The sequence below is a fragment of the Carcharodon carcharias genome, chromosome 9 (assembly GCF_017639515.1).
Source record: "Carcharodon carcharias isolate sCarCar2 chromosome 9, sCarCar2.pri, whole genome shotgun sequence".
Taxonomy (NCBI): domain Eukaryota; kingdom Metazoa; phylum Chordata; class Chondrichthyes; order Lamniformes; family Lamnidae; genus Carcharodon; species Carcharodon carcharias.
In genome coordinates this window covers 86,685,600-86,699,421 of record NC_054475.1, presented here as the reverse complement: position 1 = coordinate 86,699,421, position 13,822 = coordinate 86,685,600, and the positions used below count along the sequence as shown (strand labels likewise).

The 13,822-nt window shown below is 41.8% G+C and overlaps 1 protein-coding gene across 8 annotated transcripts in view; it reads left to right on the top strand.

Moving 5' to 3' along the window:
• The window catches only part of med12 (mediator complex subunit 12), a 205,234-nt gene extending 192,800 nt beyond the window's left edge, over nt 1-12,434 (top strand). For 5 of the 8 annotated variants that reach the window (XM_041195237.1, XM_041195236.1, XM_041195242.1 and 2 more), the window contains 4 exons: nt 1,784-1,922; nt 4,184-4,360; nt 6,783-6,864; nt 10,213-12,434. In XM_041195237.1, coding sequence (XP_041051171.1) covers nt 1,784-1,922; nt 4,184-4,360; nt 6,783-6,864; nt 10,213-10,250 — 436 coding nt within the window. In that variant the 3' untranslated portion in view covers nt 10,251-12,434. Of the gene's footprint in view, nt 1-1,783; nt 1,923-4,094; nt 4,361-6,782; nt 6,865-10,212 lie in introns of those variants that run through there. The other 3 variants (XM_041195243.1, XM_041195238.1, XM_041195239.1) reach the window with 2 other exon arrangements.
• Nucleotides 12,435-13,822: the final 1,388 nt, after the last annotated feature.

Below are 13,822 nucleotides of genomic sequence, written 5' to 3'. Positions count from 1 at the left end.
GCTTTGGGGAATCAAGAGGTGAGTTACTCACTGCAGGATTCCTAGCCTCTGACCTGCTCTTGTAGCCACAGTGTTTATATGGTTATTCCAGTTCAGTTTCTGGTCAATGGTAACCCCCAGGATATTGATAGTGGGGGATTCAGTGATGGTGATGCCATTGAAAGTCAAGGGGCGATGGTTAGATTCTTTCTTGTTAGAGATGGTCATTGCCGGCACTTGTGTGGCATGAATGTTACTTGCCATTTGTCAGCCCAAACCTGAAGATGGTTTGGCCAAGGACACTACCCTGAGGAACTCCTGCAGTGATATCACGGAACTGAGATGATTGACATCCAACAACCACAATGATCTTCCTTTGTGCTAGGTATGATTCTAACCAACTCCAACCAGCGGAGAGTTTTCCCCCGACTCCCATTGACTCCAGTTTTGTTAGGACTCCTTGATGCCACACTCGGTCAAATGCTGCCTTGATGTCAAGGGCAGTCACTCTCGCCTCATCTCTGGAGTTCAGCTCTTTTGTCCATGTGTGAACCAAAGCTGTAGTGAGGTCAGGAACTGAGTGGCCCAGGCGAAACCCAAACTGAGCGTCAGTGAGCAGGTTATTGCTAAGCAGGTGCTGCTTGATAGCACTGTTGATGACCCCTTCCATCATTTTACTGAAAATGGAGAGTAGACTGACGGGATGGTAATTGGTTGTGTCAGATTTGTCCTTTTTATGTACAGGGCACACATGGGCAATTTTCCACATTGCTGGGTAGCTGTGCTGGAACTGCTTGGTGAGGGGCACGGCTAGTTTTGGAGCATAAGTCTTCCGTACTATTGCAGGAATATTGCAAGGGCCCATAGCCTTTGCAGTATCCAGTGCCTTCAGCCATTTCTAGATATCACGTAGAGTGAATCGAATTGGCTGAAGACTGGCATCTGTAATGCTGGGGACCTCTGGAGGAGGCCGAGATGGTTCATCCACTCGGCACTTTTGGCTGGATATTATTGCAATATTTTTGCCTTATATTTTGCACTGATGTGCTGGGCTCCTCCATCATTGAGGATGGTGATATTTGTGGACTCCCCTCTTCCTCCAATGAGTTGTTTAATCATCCACCACCATTCATGACTGGATGCGGCAAGACTGCAGAGCTTACATCTGATCCGTTTGTTGTGGAATCGCTTTGTTCTGTCCATCACTTGCTGCTTATGCTGTTTGGCATGCAAGTAGTCATGTATTGTAGCTTCATCAGGATGGGTTCTTGTGAGTTGGGTCAGGAATAGTGGTTTCATTGTCATCATTAGACTTTTAATTTCTTTACTTTTATTCATTCAGGGGACGTGGGTGCTGCTGGCTAGGCCAGCATTTATTGACTACCCCAGTTACCCTTGAGAAAGTGGTGGTAAGCTGCCGCCTTAAACTGCTGCAGTCCACATGGTGCAGGTACACCCACAGTGCTGTTAGGAAGGGAGTTCCAGGATTCCAGATTTTTATTGAATTCAAATTTCATTATCTGCCATGGTGAGATTTGAAACCGGGTCCCCAGAGCATTACTAAATTACTAGTCCAGTGACAATACCACTACATTACACTACCACCTCCCTTTAGCTTCTTAAATCCTACTCCTGTAACTAAGTCACCTGTCCTAATATCTCCCTCTTTGGCCCATTGTTGATTTTGCCTGTTAGCCTCCCATGTAGCACTCCTATGTGATATTAGCCTCCTATGTGATACTCTACTATGATAAAGGTGCAATACAAATGCAAGTTAAGAATAAACATGTCTTTTTCTTTGCAGGCTAACCCACCAACCCATGCAGCAGACACCATTGATGACAGGGATTAGTCATATGACCCCACAGAGTGTTCACTCGACTATGAGGAATAATCAGTTGGGTCAGGAACAGCAGTACCTTCGACAGCAGCAGATCCTGAGGGTAAGTTATGCTAAAATGCTTTGTTCAGTTATTCTAAAGTTAAAGCCTCAAAATACTATTCAGAATCTAATATTAAATACATAAATCAATGAGATTTGAGATTGTTGCCAAAACTAGTGGTAAAACAGCATTCAACAAAACTGATTTACTGACCTACCAAGTAACTATGGTTTTTCAATCTCATATATGCAGGAATTGAGGATGATTACATCACTCTGTATTGAAAATCATCAAATAGTTAGGGAATTGAAACTTTCGTTAAGGTACTAAAGGAAAAGATATCATTCTGAAGTTGGGTAGTTATATGGATGTAGGTACAATGTTGCTCTTGAATTGGAATGATTATTTAATCAAAGACAGCAGGGTCCAATTACCATACCCTGGGGAACCCTACTGTCATAGTCATTACAGCACAGGAGAAGGCACTTCAGCCCTTTGAGTCTCAGTGGAGCAATCTGATCAGCCCCATTAACCTGCTGTATCCCTGTGGACCTGCAGTTTTTTTCCCCTAAGTGCCCATCCAATTTCCTTTTGAATTATTCATCATCTCTGCTTCCACCATCCTCATAGGGAGCAAGTTCCTGTACATCTCTCTCCAGTCCGAAAAAGATATCACAACTGTTTTCTATCTCTTAACCAATTTTGTATCCATGCTGTCACTTCACCTTGTATTCCATGTGCTCAGTTTTGCTTAAGAAGCCTAATGTGTGGTACTTTTTGCTTTGAAAGACAATTTACATGACTTCAACTACACTGCCCTCATCCACTCACTCTGTTACCTCAACAAAAAACTCAGTCCCATTAGTTAGATCTTATTTTCCCTTAACAAATCCATGCTGCTCTCCTTTATTAGTCCATACTTGTTCAAATGGGTGCAAATTTTTTTGATTATTGTTTCTAAAAACTCCCCTACCACCCACATTAAAATGTGAACGTGATCATTGTTTATTGTCCATCCCTAATTGTCTTCAATAACGCAATGGTCCGTGGTCCATGTGTTATAGGTACACCCACAGTGCTGTAAGGGAGGGATTTCATGGCATTTGTTCCAGCAACAATGAAGGAACAGCAGTATAGTTCCAAGCCAGTGTAGTATGTGACCTGGATGAGAATCTGCAGGTGGTGGTGTTCCCATGCATCCTTTGCCCTTGCTTATCTCGGTGTTAGAGGTTGCAGATTTGAAAGATGCTGCAGTAGGAGGCTTGGTGAGTTACTGCAATGCATCTTATAGATAGCACACACTGCTGCCGTTGTGCACCGGGAATGAATGTTTAAACCAGCTGCTTTGACTTGAATGGTGTCAGGCATCACAAGTGTTGTTGGAGCTGCACTCATCCAGGCAAGTGGAGAGTATTCCATCACACTCCTGACCTGTGCATTGTAGACGGTGGACTGGTTTCGAGGAGTCAGGGGTGAGTTACTCACCACAGAATTCCTAGCCTCTGACAGGTTTATCCTTCTCCCTTCTTTTAAAATAAGGGTGTAATTTGAGATCCTCAGTCTCCTGGCATCACCACTGACTGGGATTTTCCGGTCTGCCCTATGGCAGGAATCGTTGCAGATGGGACAGAAAATTTGACTGACCAGCCAGAGATCTGTTGGCTTCAGGTGGGAATTTCTGGTCCTGTGCTGTCTAAGGATGTTCAGTCAGGCAAGCACCTCTGCAATTTCTACCCTTATTTCCTTCACCAACCTTGGATGCATTATATTTGGACTGGGTGATTTATTCACTGTGAATATTGACAGCCTTTCTAGAACCTCCTCTTTATCTATTTTTATCTCATCCAGTTTCTGACATCTTCCTCATTTACCATTGCTTGGTAAACACTAGTGCAAAGTACTCATTTAGCACCTTCTGCCTCCACCAGTTGATCTCCAATTTTATTCCTAATTGGCCCCACTGCTCCTCTGATAACCATTTTTTTGACATGCCTATTGAAGGCCTTTTGGATACCCATTTATGTTAGCCACCAGTCTATTATCATATTGTTGTCTTGACCCACTTATTTTCTAACCATCTTGAAAATCCTCCCGCCCACCTCTTTGTCCTTGCATTTGCTCTTTTTTAAAAATAAGTTTTTGGCTACTCAAAGTTAAAACTCTTGAATTACCAGTTAAATTCAGATCATTCTAGATTAGATTTACTCTTCACCCACCACCTCCACCCCACAGAATATACTGGAATAGAATCCCAGGGAAAGCTTTTCCTACACTGTTGGGCATGCTCTCACTAAAAAGAAAATTCTTGAATTGGAATGCAGCAGCAGCAGGTACAGCAACAGCAGCAGCAGCAGCAGCAACAACAACAGCAGCAGCAGCAGCAACAACAACAACAACAGCAACAGCAACAACAACAACAGGTGCAGCAGCAACAGCAACAGGCTCAACCCCAACCACAGACACTGGGAATGCAGGCCATCCCACCTCAGCAGTCCATGGTAAGCTCTAGTTTACCCTAGTTATGATATTGAAGCAAATTGCCCTCTATTTTCAGAAGAGGTGCAATGCCATATGCTATGATTGTTTATTACTCAAATTGAATTAATCAATACAGGGATAAAAACAAAAAAACTGCGGATGCTGGAAATCCAAAACAAAAACAGAATTACCTGGAAAAACTCAGCAGGTCTGGTAGCATCGGCGGAGAAGAGTTGACGTTTCGAGTCCTCATGACTCTTCAACCGAACTGAGTGAATTTTAGGAGAGCGGTGAAATATAAGCTGGTTTAAGGTGGGATGGGGTGTGGTTGTAGGGACAAGCAAGCAGTGATAGGAGCAGATAAAGATGTCACAGACAAAAGAGCAAAGAGGTGTTGAAGGTGGTGATATTATCTAAACGAATGTGCTAATTAAGAAAGGATGGCAGGACACTCAAAGGTACATCTCTACTGGGGGTGGGGTGGAAAGACTAATGGCATAAAAGATATAGATTTAAAAATAATGGAAATAGGTGGGAAAAGAAAAATCTATATAAATTATTGGAAAAAACAAAAAGGGGGAAGAAATGGAAAGGGGGTGGGGATGGAGGAGGGAGTTCAAGATCTAAAGTTTTTGAATTCAATATTCAGTCCGGAAGGCTGTAAAGTGCCTAGTCGGAAAATGAGGTGCTGTTCCTCCAGTTTGTGTTGGGCTTCACTGGAACAATGCAGCAAGCCAACGACAGACATGTGGGCAAGAGAGCAGGGTGGAGTGTTAAAATGGCAAGCGACAGGGAGGTTTGGGTCATTCTTGTGGACAGACCGCAGGCGTTCTGCAAAGCGGTCGCCCAGTTTACGTTTGGTCTCTCCAATGTAGAGGAGACCGCATTGGGAGCAACGAATGCAGTAGACTAAGGGGAAATGCAAGTGAAATGCTGCTTCACTTGAAAGGAGTGTTTGGGCCCTTGGGTGAGGAGAGAGGAAGTGAAGGGGCAGGTGTTGCATCTTTTGCGTGGGCATGGTGAGGTGCCATAGGTGGGGGTTGAGGAGTAGGGGGTGATGGAGGAGTGGACCAGGATGTCCCGGAAGGAACGATCCCTACGGAATGCCGCCGGGGGTGGGGGAAGGTGAAGGGAAGATGTGTTTGGTGGTGGCATCATGCTGGAGTTGGCGGAAATGGCGGAGGATGATCCTTTGAATATGGAGGCTGGTGGGGTGATAAATGAGGACAAAGGGGACCCTATCATGGTTCTGGGAGGGAGAAGAAGGCGTGAGGGTGGATGTGCGGGAGATGGGCCGGACACGGTTGAGGGCCCTGTCAACGATTGTGGGTGGAAAACCTCGGTTAAGGAAGAAGGAAGACATGTCAGAGGAACTGTTTTTAAAGGTAGCATCATCAGAACAGATGCGACGGAGGCAAGGAACTGAGAATGGGATGGAGTCCTTACAGGAATCGGGGTGTGAGGAGCTGTAGTCGAGGTAGCTGTGGGAGTCAGTAGGCTTGTAATGGATATTGGTGGACAGTCTTTCACCAGAAATTGAGACAGAGGGGTCAAGGAAGGGAAGGGAAGTGTCAGAGATGGACCATGTGACAATGATGGAGGGGTGGAGATTGGAAGCAAAATTAATAAATTTTTCCAAGTCCCGACGAGAGCATGAAGCTGCACCGAAGTAATGAACGATGTACTGGAGAAAGAGTTGTGGGAGGGGGCTGGAGTAGGACTGGAACAAGGAATGTTCCACATACTCCATAAAGAGACAGGCATAGCTGGGGCCCATGCGGGTACCCATAGCCACATCTTTTATTTGGAGGAAGTGAGAGGAGTTAAAGGAGAAATTGTTCAGTGTGAGAACAAGTTCAGCCGGACGGAGGAGAGTAGTGGTGAATGGGGATTGTTCGGGCCTCTGTTCGAGGAAGAAGCTAAGGGCCCTCAGACCATCCTGGTGGGGAATACAGTGATGGCTAAGAAATCATTGAATTGGGTTTTCCTTTTTTGCCTTCCAACTCCCAACAGAATCTGTTCCTAACTACAAGCAGAACCAGAGTCATTGTAGGTTCAAACATTGGCCTGTGCTGATTTTATTAATCTCAGCTACAATGCTAGTTAGGGCATTGCTATTCCTCTTGACATGCCTTGGCTAAGACAACAAATCATCCACAATTGATCATTGTTGACACCGGCTGGAAAATGTGTGTGTGTTGATGACATTGTGTTCCCATGATCAAAAAGCCTGTTGACACTGTTGTGACTAACAATGAAGGATTATCATTTTATTAAGGCAGCTGAGCTGCAAGCTTTTGTGAGAGAAAAATTGAATTCTTGGTTATGGTGAGAAAGGAAATATGAGGCCAAGATAATCAACATGTCCTAAATTGTTTTCCTATTCTAAAAGTAAGGCATAGGGAAAAAATCAACATGTTTTAATTACTTTTCATTTTTCAGTTCCAGAGACAAGGAATGCAGCAGACACAGCAGCAGCAGCAGACGGCAGCACTGGTCAGACAATTGCAACAGCAGCTTTCAAGTAAGGTTAATGTGCTTCCGCTTGTTTAGCTGTGCTTATCATATTGGCGGACAAGTAGAGCATGACAGCATTAAATAAAAACAAAAAAACTGCGGATGCTGGAAATCCAAAACAAAAACAGAATTACCTGGAAAAACTCAGCAGGTCTGGCAGCATCGGCGGAGAAGAAAAGAGTTGACATTTCGAGTCCTCATGACCCTTCAACAGAACTGAGTGAAATTAGGAGAGGGGTGAAATTTAAGATGGGGGGGAGAGAAGTCGGGATGGGGGGGGTTGGTGGTTGTAGGGACAAGCAAGCAGTGATAGGAGCAGATAATCAAAAGATGTCACGGACAAAAGAACAAAGAGGTGTTGAAGGTGGTGATATTAACTAAACGAATGTGCTAAAATTTAAAATTTAGCACATTCGTTTAGATAATATCACCACCTTCAACACCTCTTTGTTCTTTTGTCTGTGACATCTTTTGATTATCTGCTCCTATCACTGCTTGCTTGTCCCGACAACCACCACGCCCCCCCCACTTCTCTCTCTCTCTCTCTCTCTCTCTCTCCACCCCCCCCACCTTAAACCAGCTTATATTTCACCCCTCTCCTAATTTCACTCAGTTCTGTTGAAGGGTCATGAGGACTCGAAACGTCAACTTTTTTCTTCTCCGCCGATGCTGCCAGACCTGCTGAGTTTTTCCACGTAATGACAGCATTGAATGTTGCTAGTCAAATGACCCACAGCCCCTGTGCAGTACCTTAACAGTGTTCCCACCTTTCCTCATACAGGAACATAGGCTCAGGACTAGGCCATTTAGCCTCCCGAGTCTGTTTGCCATTCAATGAGATCATTGAACTGTGATCTAGCTGCTTATGCCTGTCATTTCCCCAGATCCCTTAATACCTTTGGTTAACTAAAGCCTTTTAATATCAGATTTAAAATCAACAATTGATTGAACATCAATTGCCATTTGGGGAAGAGAGTTCCAAACTTTTAGATATTTATTCAAGAAAGGAGGGAGACAAGAAAGCATAAACTATAGGCTAGTTAGTCTAATACCTGTCATAAAGTAATTGCTGGAATCCATTATTGAGGAAGTTATAGCAGGATTCTTAGGAAATCATGATGGGATCAGGCTGAATCAGTGTCATTTTATGAAAGGAAAATTGTGTTCACCTAATTTATTAGATTTATTTGAGGAAGTAACAGGCTAGGTGGATAAAAAGAAACTGTAGATGTGGTATACTTGGATTTCCAAAAGGCAATTGAAAAGGTGCCACACCAAAGGTTACTACACAAAATAAGCGCACATAGTATAGGGGTTAACATATTAGCATGGATAAAGGATTGGATAGTTAACAGGAAGAAAAGAGTAAGGCCAAATGGACCATTTAAATGGCAAGCTGTAACTAATGGAGTGCCACAGGGATCAGTGCTGGGGCCTCACCTACTTAAAACCTATAGCAATGATGTGGCTAAAGGGACCAAATGTATGATAGCTAAATTTGCGATTGACATCATGATAGGTAGGAAAGTAAGTTGCAAGAGGAAGTAAAGTGTCTACAAAGGGATATAGATAGGTTAAGTGAATGTGCAAAAATTTGGCAGATGGGGTTTAATGTTGGAAAATATGAACTTGTCCATTTTGGCAGGAAGAATAGAAAAGCAGTATACTATTAAATGAAGACAGATTGCAGAACTCAGTACAGAGGGATCTGGATGTTCTGTTACATGAATCACAAAAAGTTAGTTTGCAGGTACAGCAAGTGATTAGAAAGGCAGATGGAATGTTGGCATTTATTGCAAAGGGAATGGAATATAGAAGTAGTGAAGTTTTAGTGAGACCTCATCTGAAGTACTGTGTACAGTTTTGGCCTCCTTATTTAAGAAAGGATATAATTGTGTTAGAAGCAATTCAGAGTTCGCCTAACTTATTCCTGGGTTGAAGGGCTTATCCTATGAAGAAAAAATGAACAGGTTTGGCCTTTACTCGTTCAAGTTTAGAAAAATGAGCAGTGATCTTATTGAAACATCTAGGATCTCGAGGGGACTTGATAGGGTGGATACCAAGCGGATGTTTCCTCTTGTGGGACTAGGGGACACAGTTTAAAAATAAGAGGTCTCCCTGTTAAGACAGAGATAAGGAAATAAATTTTCTGAGGGTCATTAGTCTGGAAAATCTTCCCCAGAAAGCAGTGGAGGCTAGGTCATTGAACTTAGTCAAGGCTGAATTAGATAGATTTTTGATAGACAAGGGAATCAAGGACTATGGGGAGCAGACAGGAAAGTTGAGTTAAGACTACAATCAGATCAGCCATGATCTTGTCGAATGGCAGAGCCAGCTCAAAGGGCTGAAGGCCTACTTCTGCTTCTAGCCCTATGTCCCATGACCCTTTATATATAGATGCGTTTCCTAGTTTTACTCTTGAAAGATGTGGCTCTAATTTTTAGACACTGCATCCTAATTATGGGTTCCCCAACCAGTAGAAATTGTTTCCTCTCTATCTACCATATCTGTTCCCCTTAATACCATGAAAACTACCATCAAATCACTCTTTAAGCTTCTAAATTCCATGGAATACAACCTAGTTTGTGTAATAAAAATTAAGTCCTTCCTAAAGTGTGGTGACCAGAACTGCTTGTGTGCTTACATGGTTTAATTGCTTAATTAACCACTTTTGAGATGCATTTGTTCCAAGCTCTTTAAGACAATTCAGTGCAGAGTTCATACAACAGGAATCCCTTATAACAAAACCAGTTTTGAATTTTTGTGTGTTTTTCATTCCCTGCCTAGTTTTCTAAGTGAGTTAGGTTTTCCTGTCAATGAAAATTTCAGCTTTTAAGAAGAAACTAGGGATTATTTTCTCTTTGTTTTCTGTCATTCTGTACCAGTATTGATGGGTGCATGAGACGTTCTCAAGATATCTGCTTATGTACTCTTTTCCTTTCTTTAGTACCTGTCTTGATAAAAATGGATATGAAACCATTGCCAGCTGGAAATTTGCAGACACCAGCCTATAACTTAATGCCATAGTACTAATAAATGTTAAGATGCTCTGTGACATGCTGAGCATTTGCAACATTTTTTATTTAAATTTCAGACTTCCAGCATCTGCAGTATTTTGCCTTTGTAATAAATGTTATATCTTCCTTTGGGAGAGGGTTGGAGGGTTGAGAGTAGTGTTTTATCCCTAGAAATGAAACCAAACTGATTGAATAAATTAGTTGAACAGTTGCACATAAGTTTTCTTGGGCAAGGTTTCTTTTCTTCTGACATTGGGTCTAGCCTGAAACTGTTTCTGAGAGTTGATTTGTTGATATTTGAGTCATATCCACTCGTGTTCGTTATTTTGATTCAACAGATTCACAGCCACAGAAGAATGCAAACCCATATTATTAATGCTGGAATCTCCTGAAATAAAAGAAATGTGTCTCTGCTCACCACGTGGCCCGCCCCAGATTCTGTCTGCTGTTCTCCAAAGGAATGTTACGGTTTTGAAGGAAAATAGCCTTGGGTTTACTGATTGTCCTATGGAATGGGCTTCTTAGTTGACCACTTCCTCATGTACTTAACGGGTTGCTCTTAATGTATGTTTATTCACTGTTAGAAAAAATATTTTTCAGCATTAAAAAGCTGAGAGATGCTGGTATATTTTTCCAATCTCCCTCCATCCCATCCCATCCTATTCTCTTCAAGAGGAGACCAGGAAGGCTGAATTATTGATCATCTGTGCTCAACAACAGTACTTCAGTTGATGTGCATTTAATTAATGTGCCATAGACCTTGTAACCTGAAGAGAGATCCAGCACAATTTGTAAACTTCCATGCAGTTCTGTTAGTTATTGCCAATGATTGAGGCTCATAGGAGGTCATGTTGTTACTGAAACTGTTACTCTCCCAGCAGCTGCGCCATGGCTGTGTTTTTTTACATATATATTTTTTATAAATATATATAAATATATACAGTTGTGTATATATACATATAGCACTCTATGAACATTTATTTTTAATTATTTTCATTAATGTTTCATATTGATGCTCTTAAAACTAAAGAACCCAAGGAATTACTGTAACCATTTTTTTCTCCTCATGCTTGGAAATCACTGACTTGTTGAGGTATGATAGCTCTCCATGTAAACATTTTTGATATATGAACCTGCACGCAAGCTACTCAACCACACGTGGCATCATAGCCAAGCCTGAACTTGTCCAAACAAGTGCAGTTTCCAGGATGGGTTATTGAATAATGATCAGGAGCCAGAAACCAGAATATGTGCCTTGGCATATCAATAAAATGAACAGTTTTACAAAGTCAGAAGAGAAATATTTTGACCTGTATTGCAGCAAGAGAGTGCAAAATGATTTTCAGATAGGTCTTTACTTGTCATTTTTAATGCATATTCTAGATTGTAAAGCGAGCTATTGAAGTTTGTATGTGTGCTGGGGAGAAAATGGTGGTTCAGAAAGACTACTGTGTTGAAGAGTGGCCTTGTGTTGCTACTGTATTTTTTTCTACATTGTATGCTTATAGTTGTTTCTTTGGTTAATTCGGGGGAAAAAAACAGCATCTCTCAGTCTTCTGATTCAAAGTTCTATCAATTATTGAGACAGAAAACATGGTAGTTTATCGTATGTGTCTGCCACATTCAGTGCTCTGCATGAATTCAGACTACCCAGTGAAAGTAATACCTTTGTAATAGAAAGACAAAGTAATCGTTCCTGCATTCTTCGAAAATGCATTTGCAATTCAGTTGTTGGCTTCTACCATTCACTAACACAACTCAACTGGTTGAGAATAAAAGTTATTACTAGAGAAGAACAGCTGAACCAACGATTGTAGTATAGGAGGGTGGAGCCATCAAAATTCACTCAGAGGACAAGGTTAAACTGAGAAGCTTCAGATACTAGCATCACAACTTTGAAAATTCATCACCCCAAAGCATTTCTGAACTTAATCCAACAAAACAGTTTTCAGTTTTTCCATCCAATGATTTATATTTTTTTAAAAAAGGTATGGATTATAATTTCTACTCAATGCAAATCTTCAACTTTGCATGAACTTTGGCTCATTCCAAAGGTAATATTTCCATATGAAATTTTGCTTTAGAAAGGTGCGGGTACAAAAAAGCACAAAGTGCAGAGCACATAGTGCTTGAACAGAAATCTGGGGCTTAAGTATCATGGAAATAAACTACTGAAATTGAGTATATCTGTAAGGCTGGAGTGGGGGAGAGGAAGATGACAAGAAACTCTCTGCAGTACCTGTTTCTGAAGAAATTCATGGAACGGCTTACTAAGTGACGTGTAGCAAAATCCCCTCCCGTAAAAGTGTAGGAGAGTAAGCCTGGTGGAGAAAAGAATATCGCACTGTACAGAAAAAATACTTTCTATCTTGGTTTGTAAAACTGTACCCACATATTAAAATTATGTACATTTTTGGTAACTGATTTGTTTTTTTCTTTAAGAAAATTCTGATGTAAAGAAAAAATTCAAGATAGTGTATGTATAAAAAAAATTGTACATGTGCTGTTTTTATATATAAAACACAAACACTGGTCAATATGATAGAAATGACCATATGAATCAGAAGACCTGGGTCTCACTTCTTTCTAATACTTTTTGCATTACATTTTTCATAAGTAGCGTCAATTTGCAATGAGCAGGATAACTTTATCTCCTTGTCATGATCAACATTTGGCTTTTTCACTTCAACCCTTTTGAAAGAACATGATATTTACTGTTGAAAATCGCACAACTAAATTTTGAATTCATTGGTGTGAAGAAATAATTATGACCTGTAGTTTGCCACTCTGGGGCAGAAATGCCATTTCTGATTACATCACCATCAGTAACATCCTTTGATACCTATAGGCCCAGTTAAATGTTTAAGAAGCATTTTCAGAAGCTGAAGCATTTGCAACCATCTTCAGCCAGAAGTGGCAGGTGGACAATCCATCTTGGTCTCTTCCTGAGGTCTCCAGCACCACAGATGTCAGTCTTCAGCCAATTCAGTTAACTCCACGTGATACCAAGAAATGGCTGAAGACACTGGATATTGCAAAAAGCATGGGTGATGACTGTATTCCAACAATAGTACTGAAGACTTGTGCTCCAGACCTAGCCAAGCTGTTCCAGTGCAGCTGCAGCACAGTCACCTATCCAGCAATGTGGAAAATTGCTTAGGGAATGTCCTGTCCACAAAAAGCAGGACAAACCCAACCTGGCCAATTACCACCCCATCAGTTTACTCTTGATCATCAGCAAAGTAATGGAAGGGACCATCGATGATGATATCAAGTGCCACTTGCTCAGCTTGCTCACTGAGGCTCAATTTGGATTCCACAAGGGCCACCCAGCTGCTGACATCATTACAGCCACGGATAAAAGAGCTGAATTCAAGGTGAGTTGAAAGTGACTGCCTTTGACATCAAGGCTGCATTTGACAGAATGTGGCATCACAGAGCTCAAGCACATCTGATGTCAGTGGGAATCAGGAGGAAAGTACATCGCAAGTCTATAATGGCCATGGAACTACTGGATTGTTGTAAAGTCTTTCAGGGGTGGAAATCTGTCTTAACCTTTACCTGGCCTACATTTGACTCCAGACCCACCTAGTCACACCTAGCACAAAGGAAATAGTTGTGGTTGTTGGACGTCAATCGTCTAAATCCAAGGATGTCACTGCAGGAGTTCCACAGGATAGTGTCCTAGTGATCTTCCCTCCATCAAAAGTTCAGAATTGGGGATGATGGCATAATGTTTAGCAGCATTTGCAACTCCTCCCCCCCCTCCCCCAACACACACACACACACACACAAACAATGCCTATCCACCATCTACAAGGCACAAGTCAGGAGTGTGATGGAATATTCTCCGCTTGCCTAGATGCAGCTTCAACAACACTCCATCAATACCATCTAGAACAAAGCAGCCTACTTCATTGCCACCCAATCTACCACCGTAAACATTCA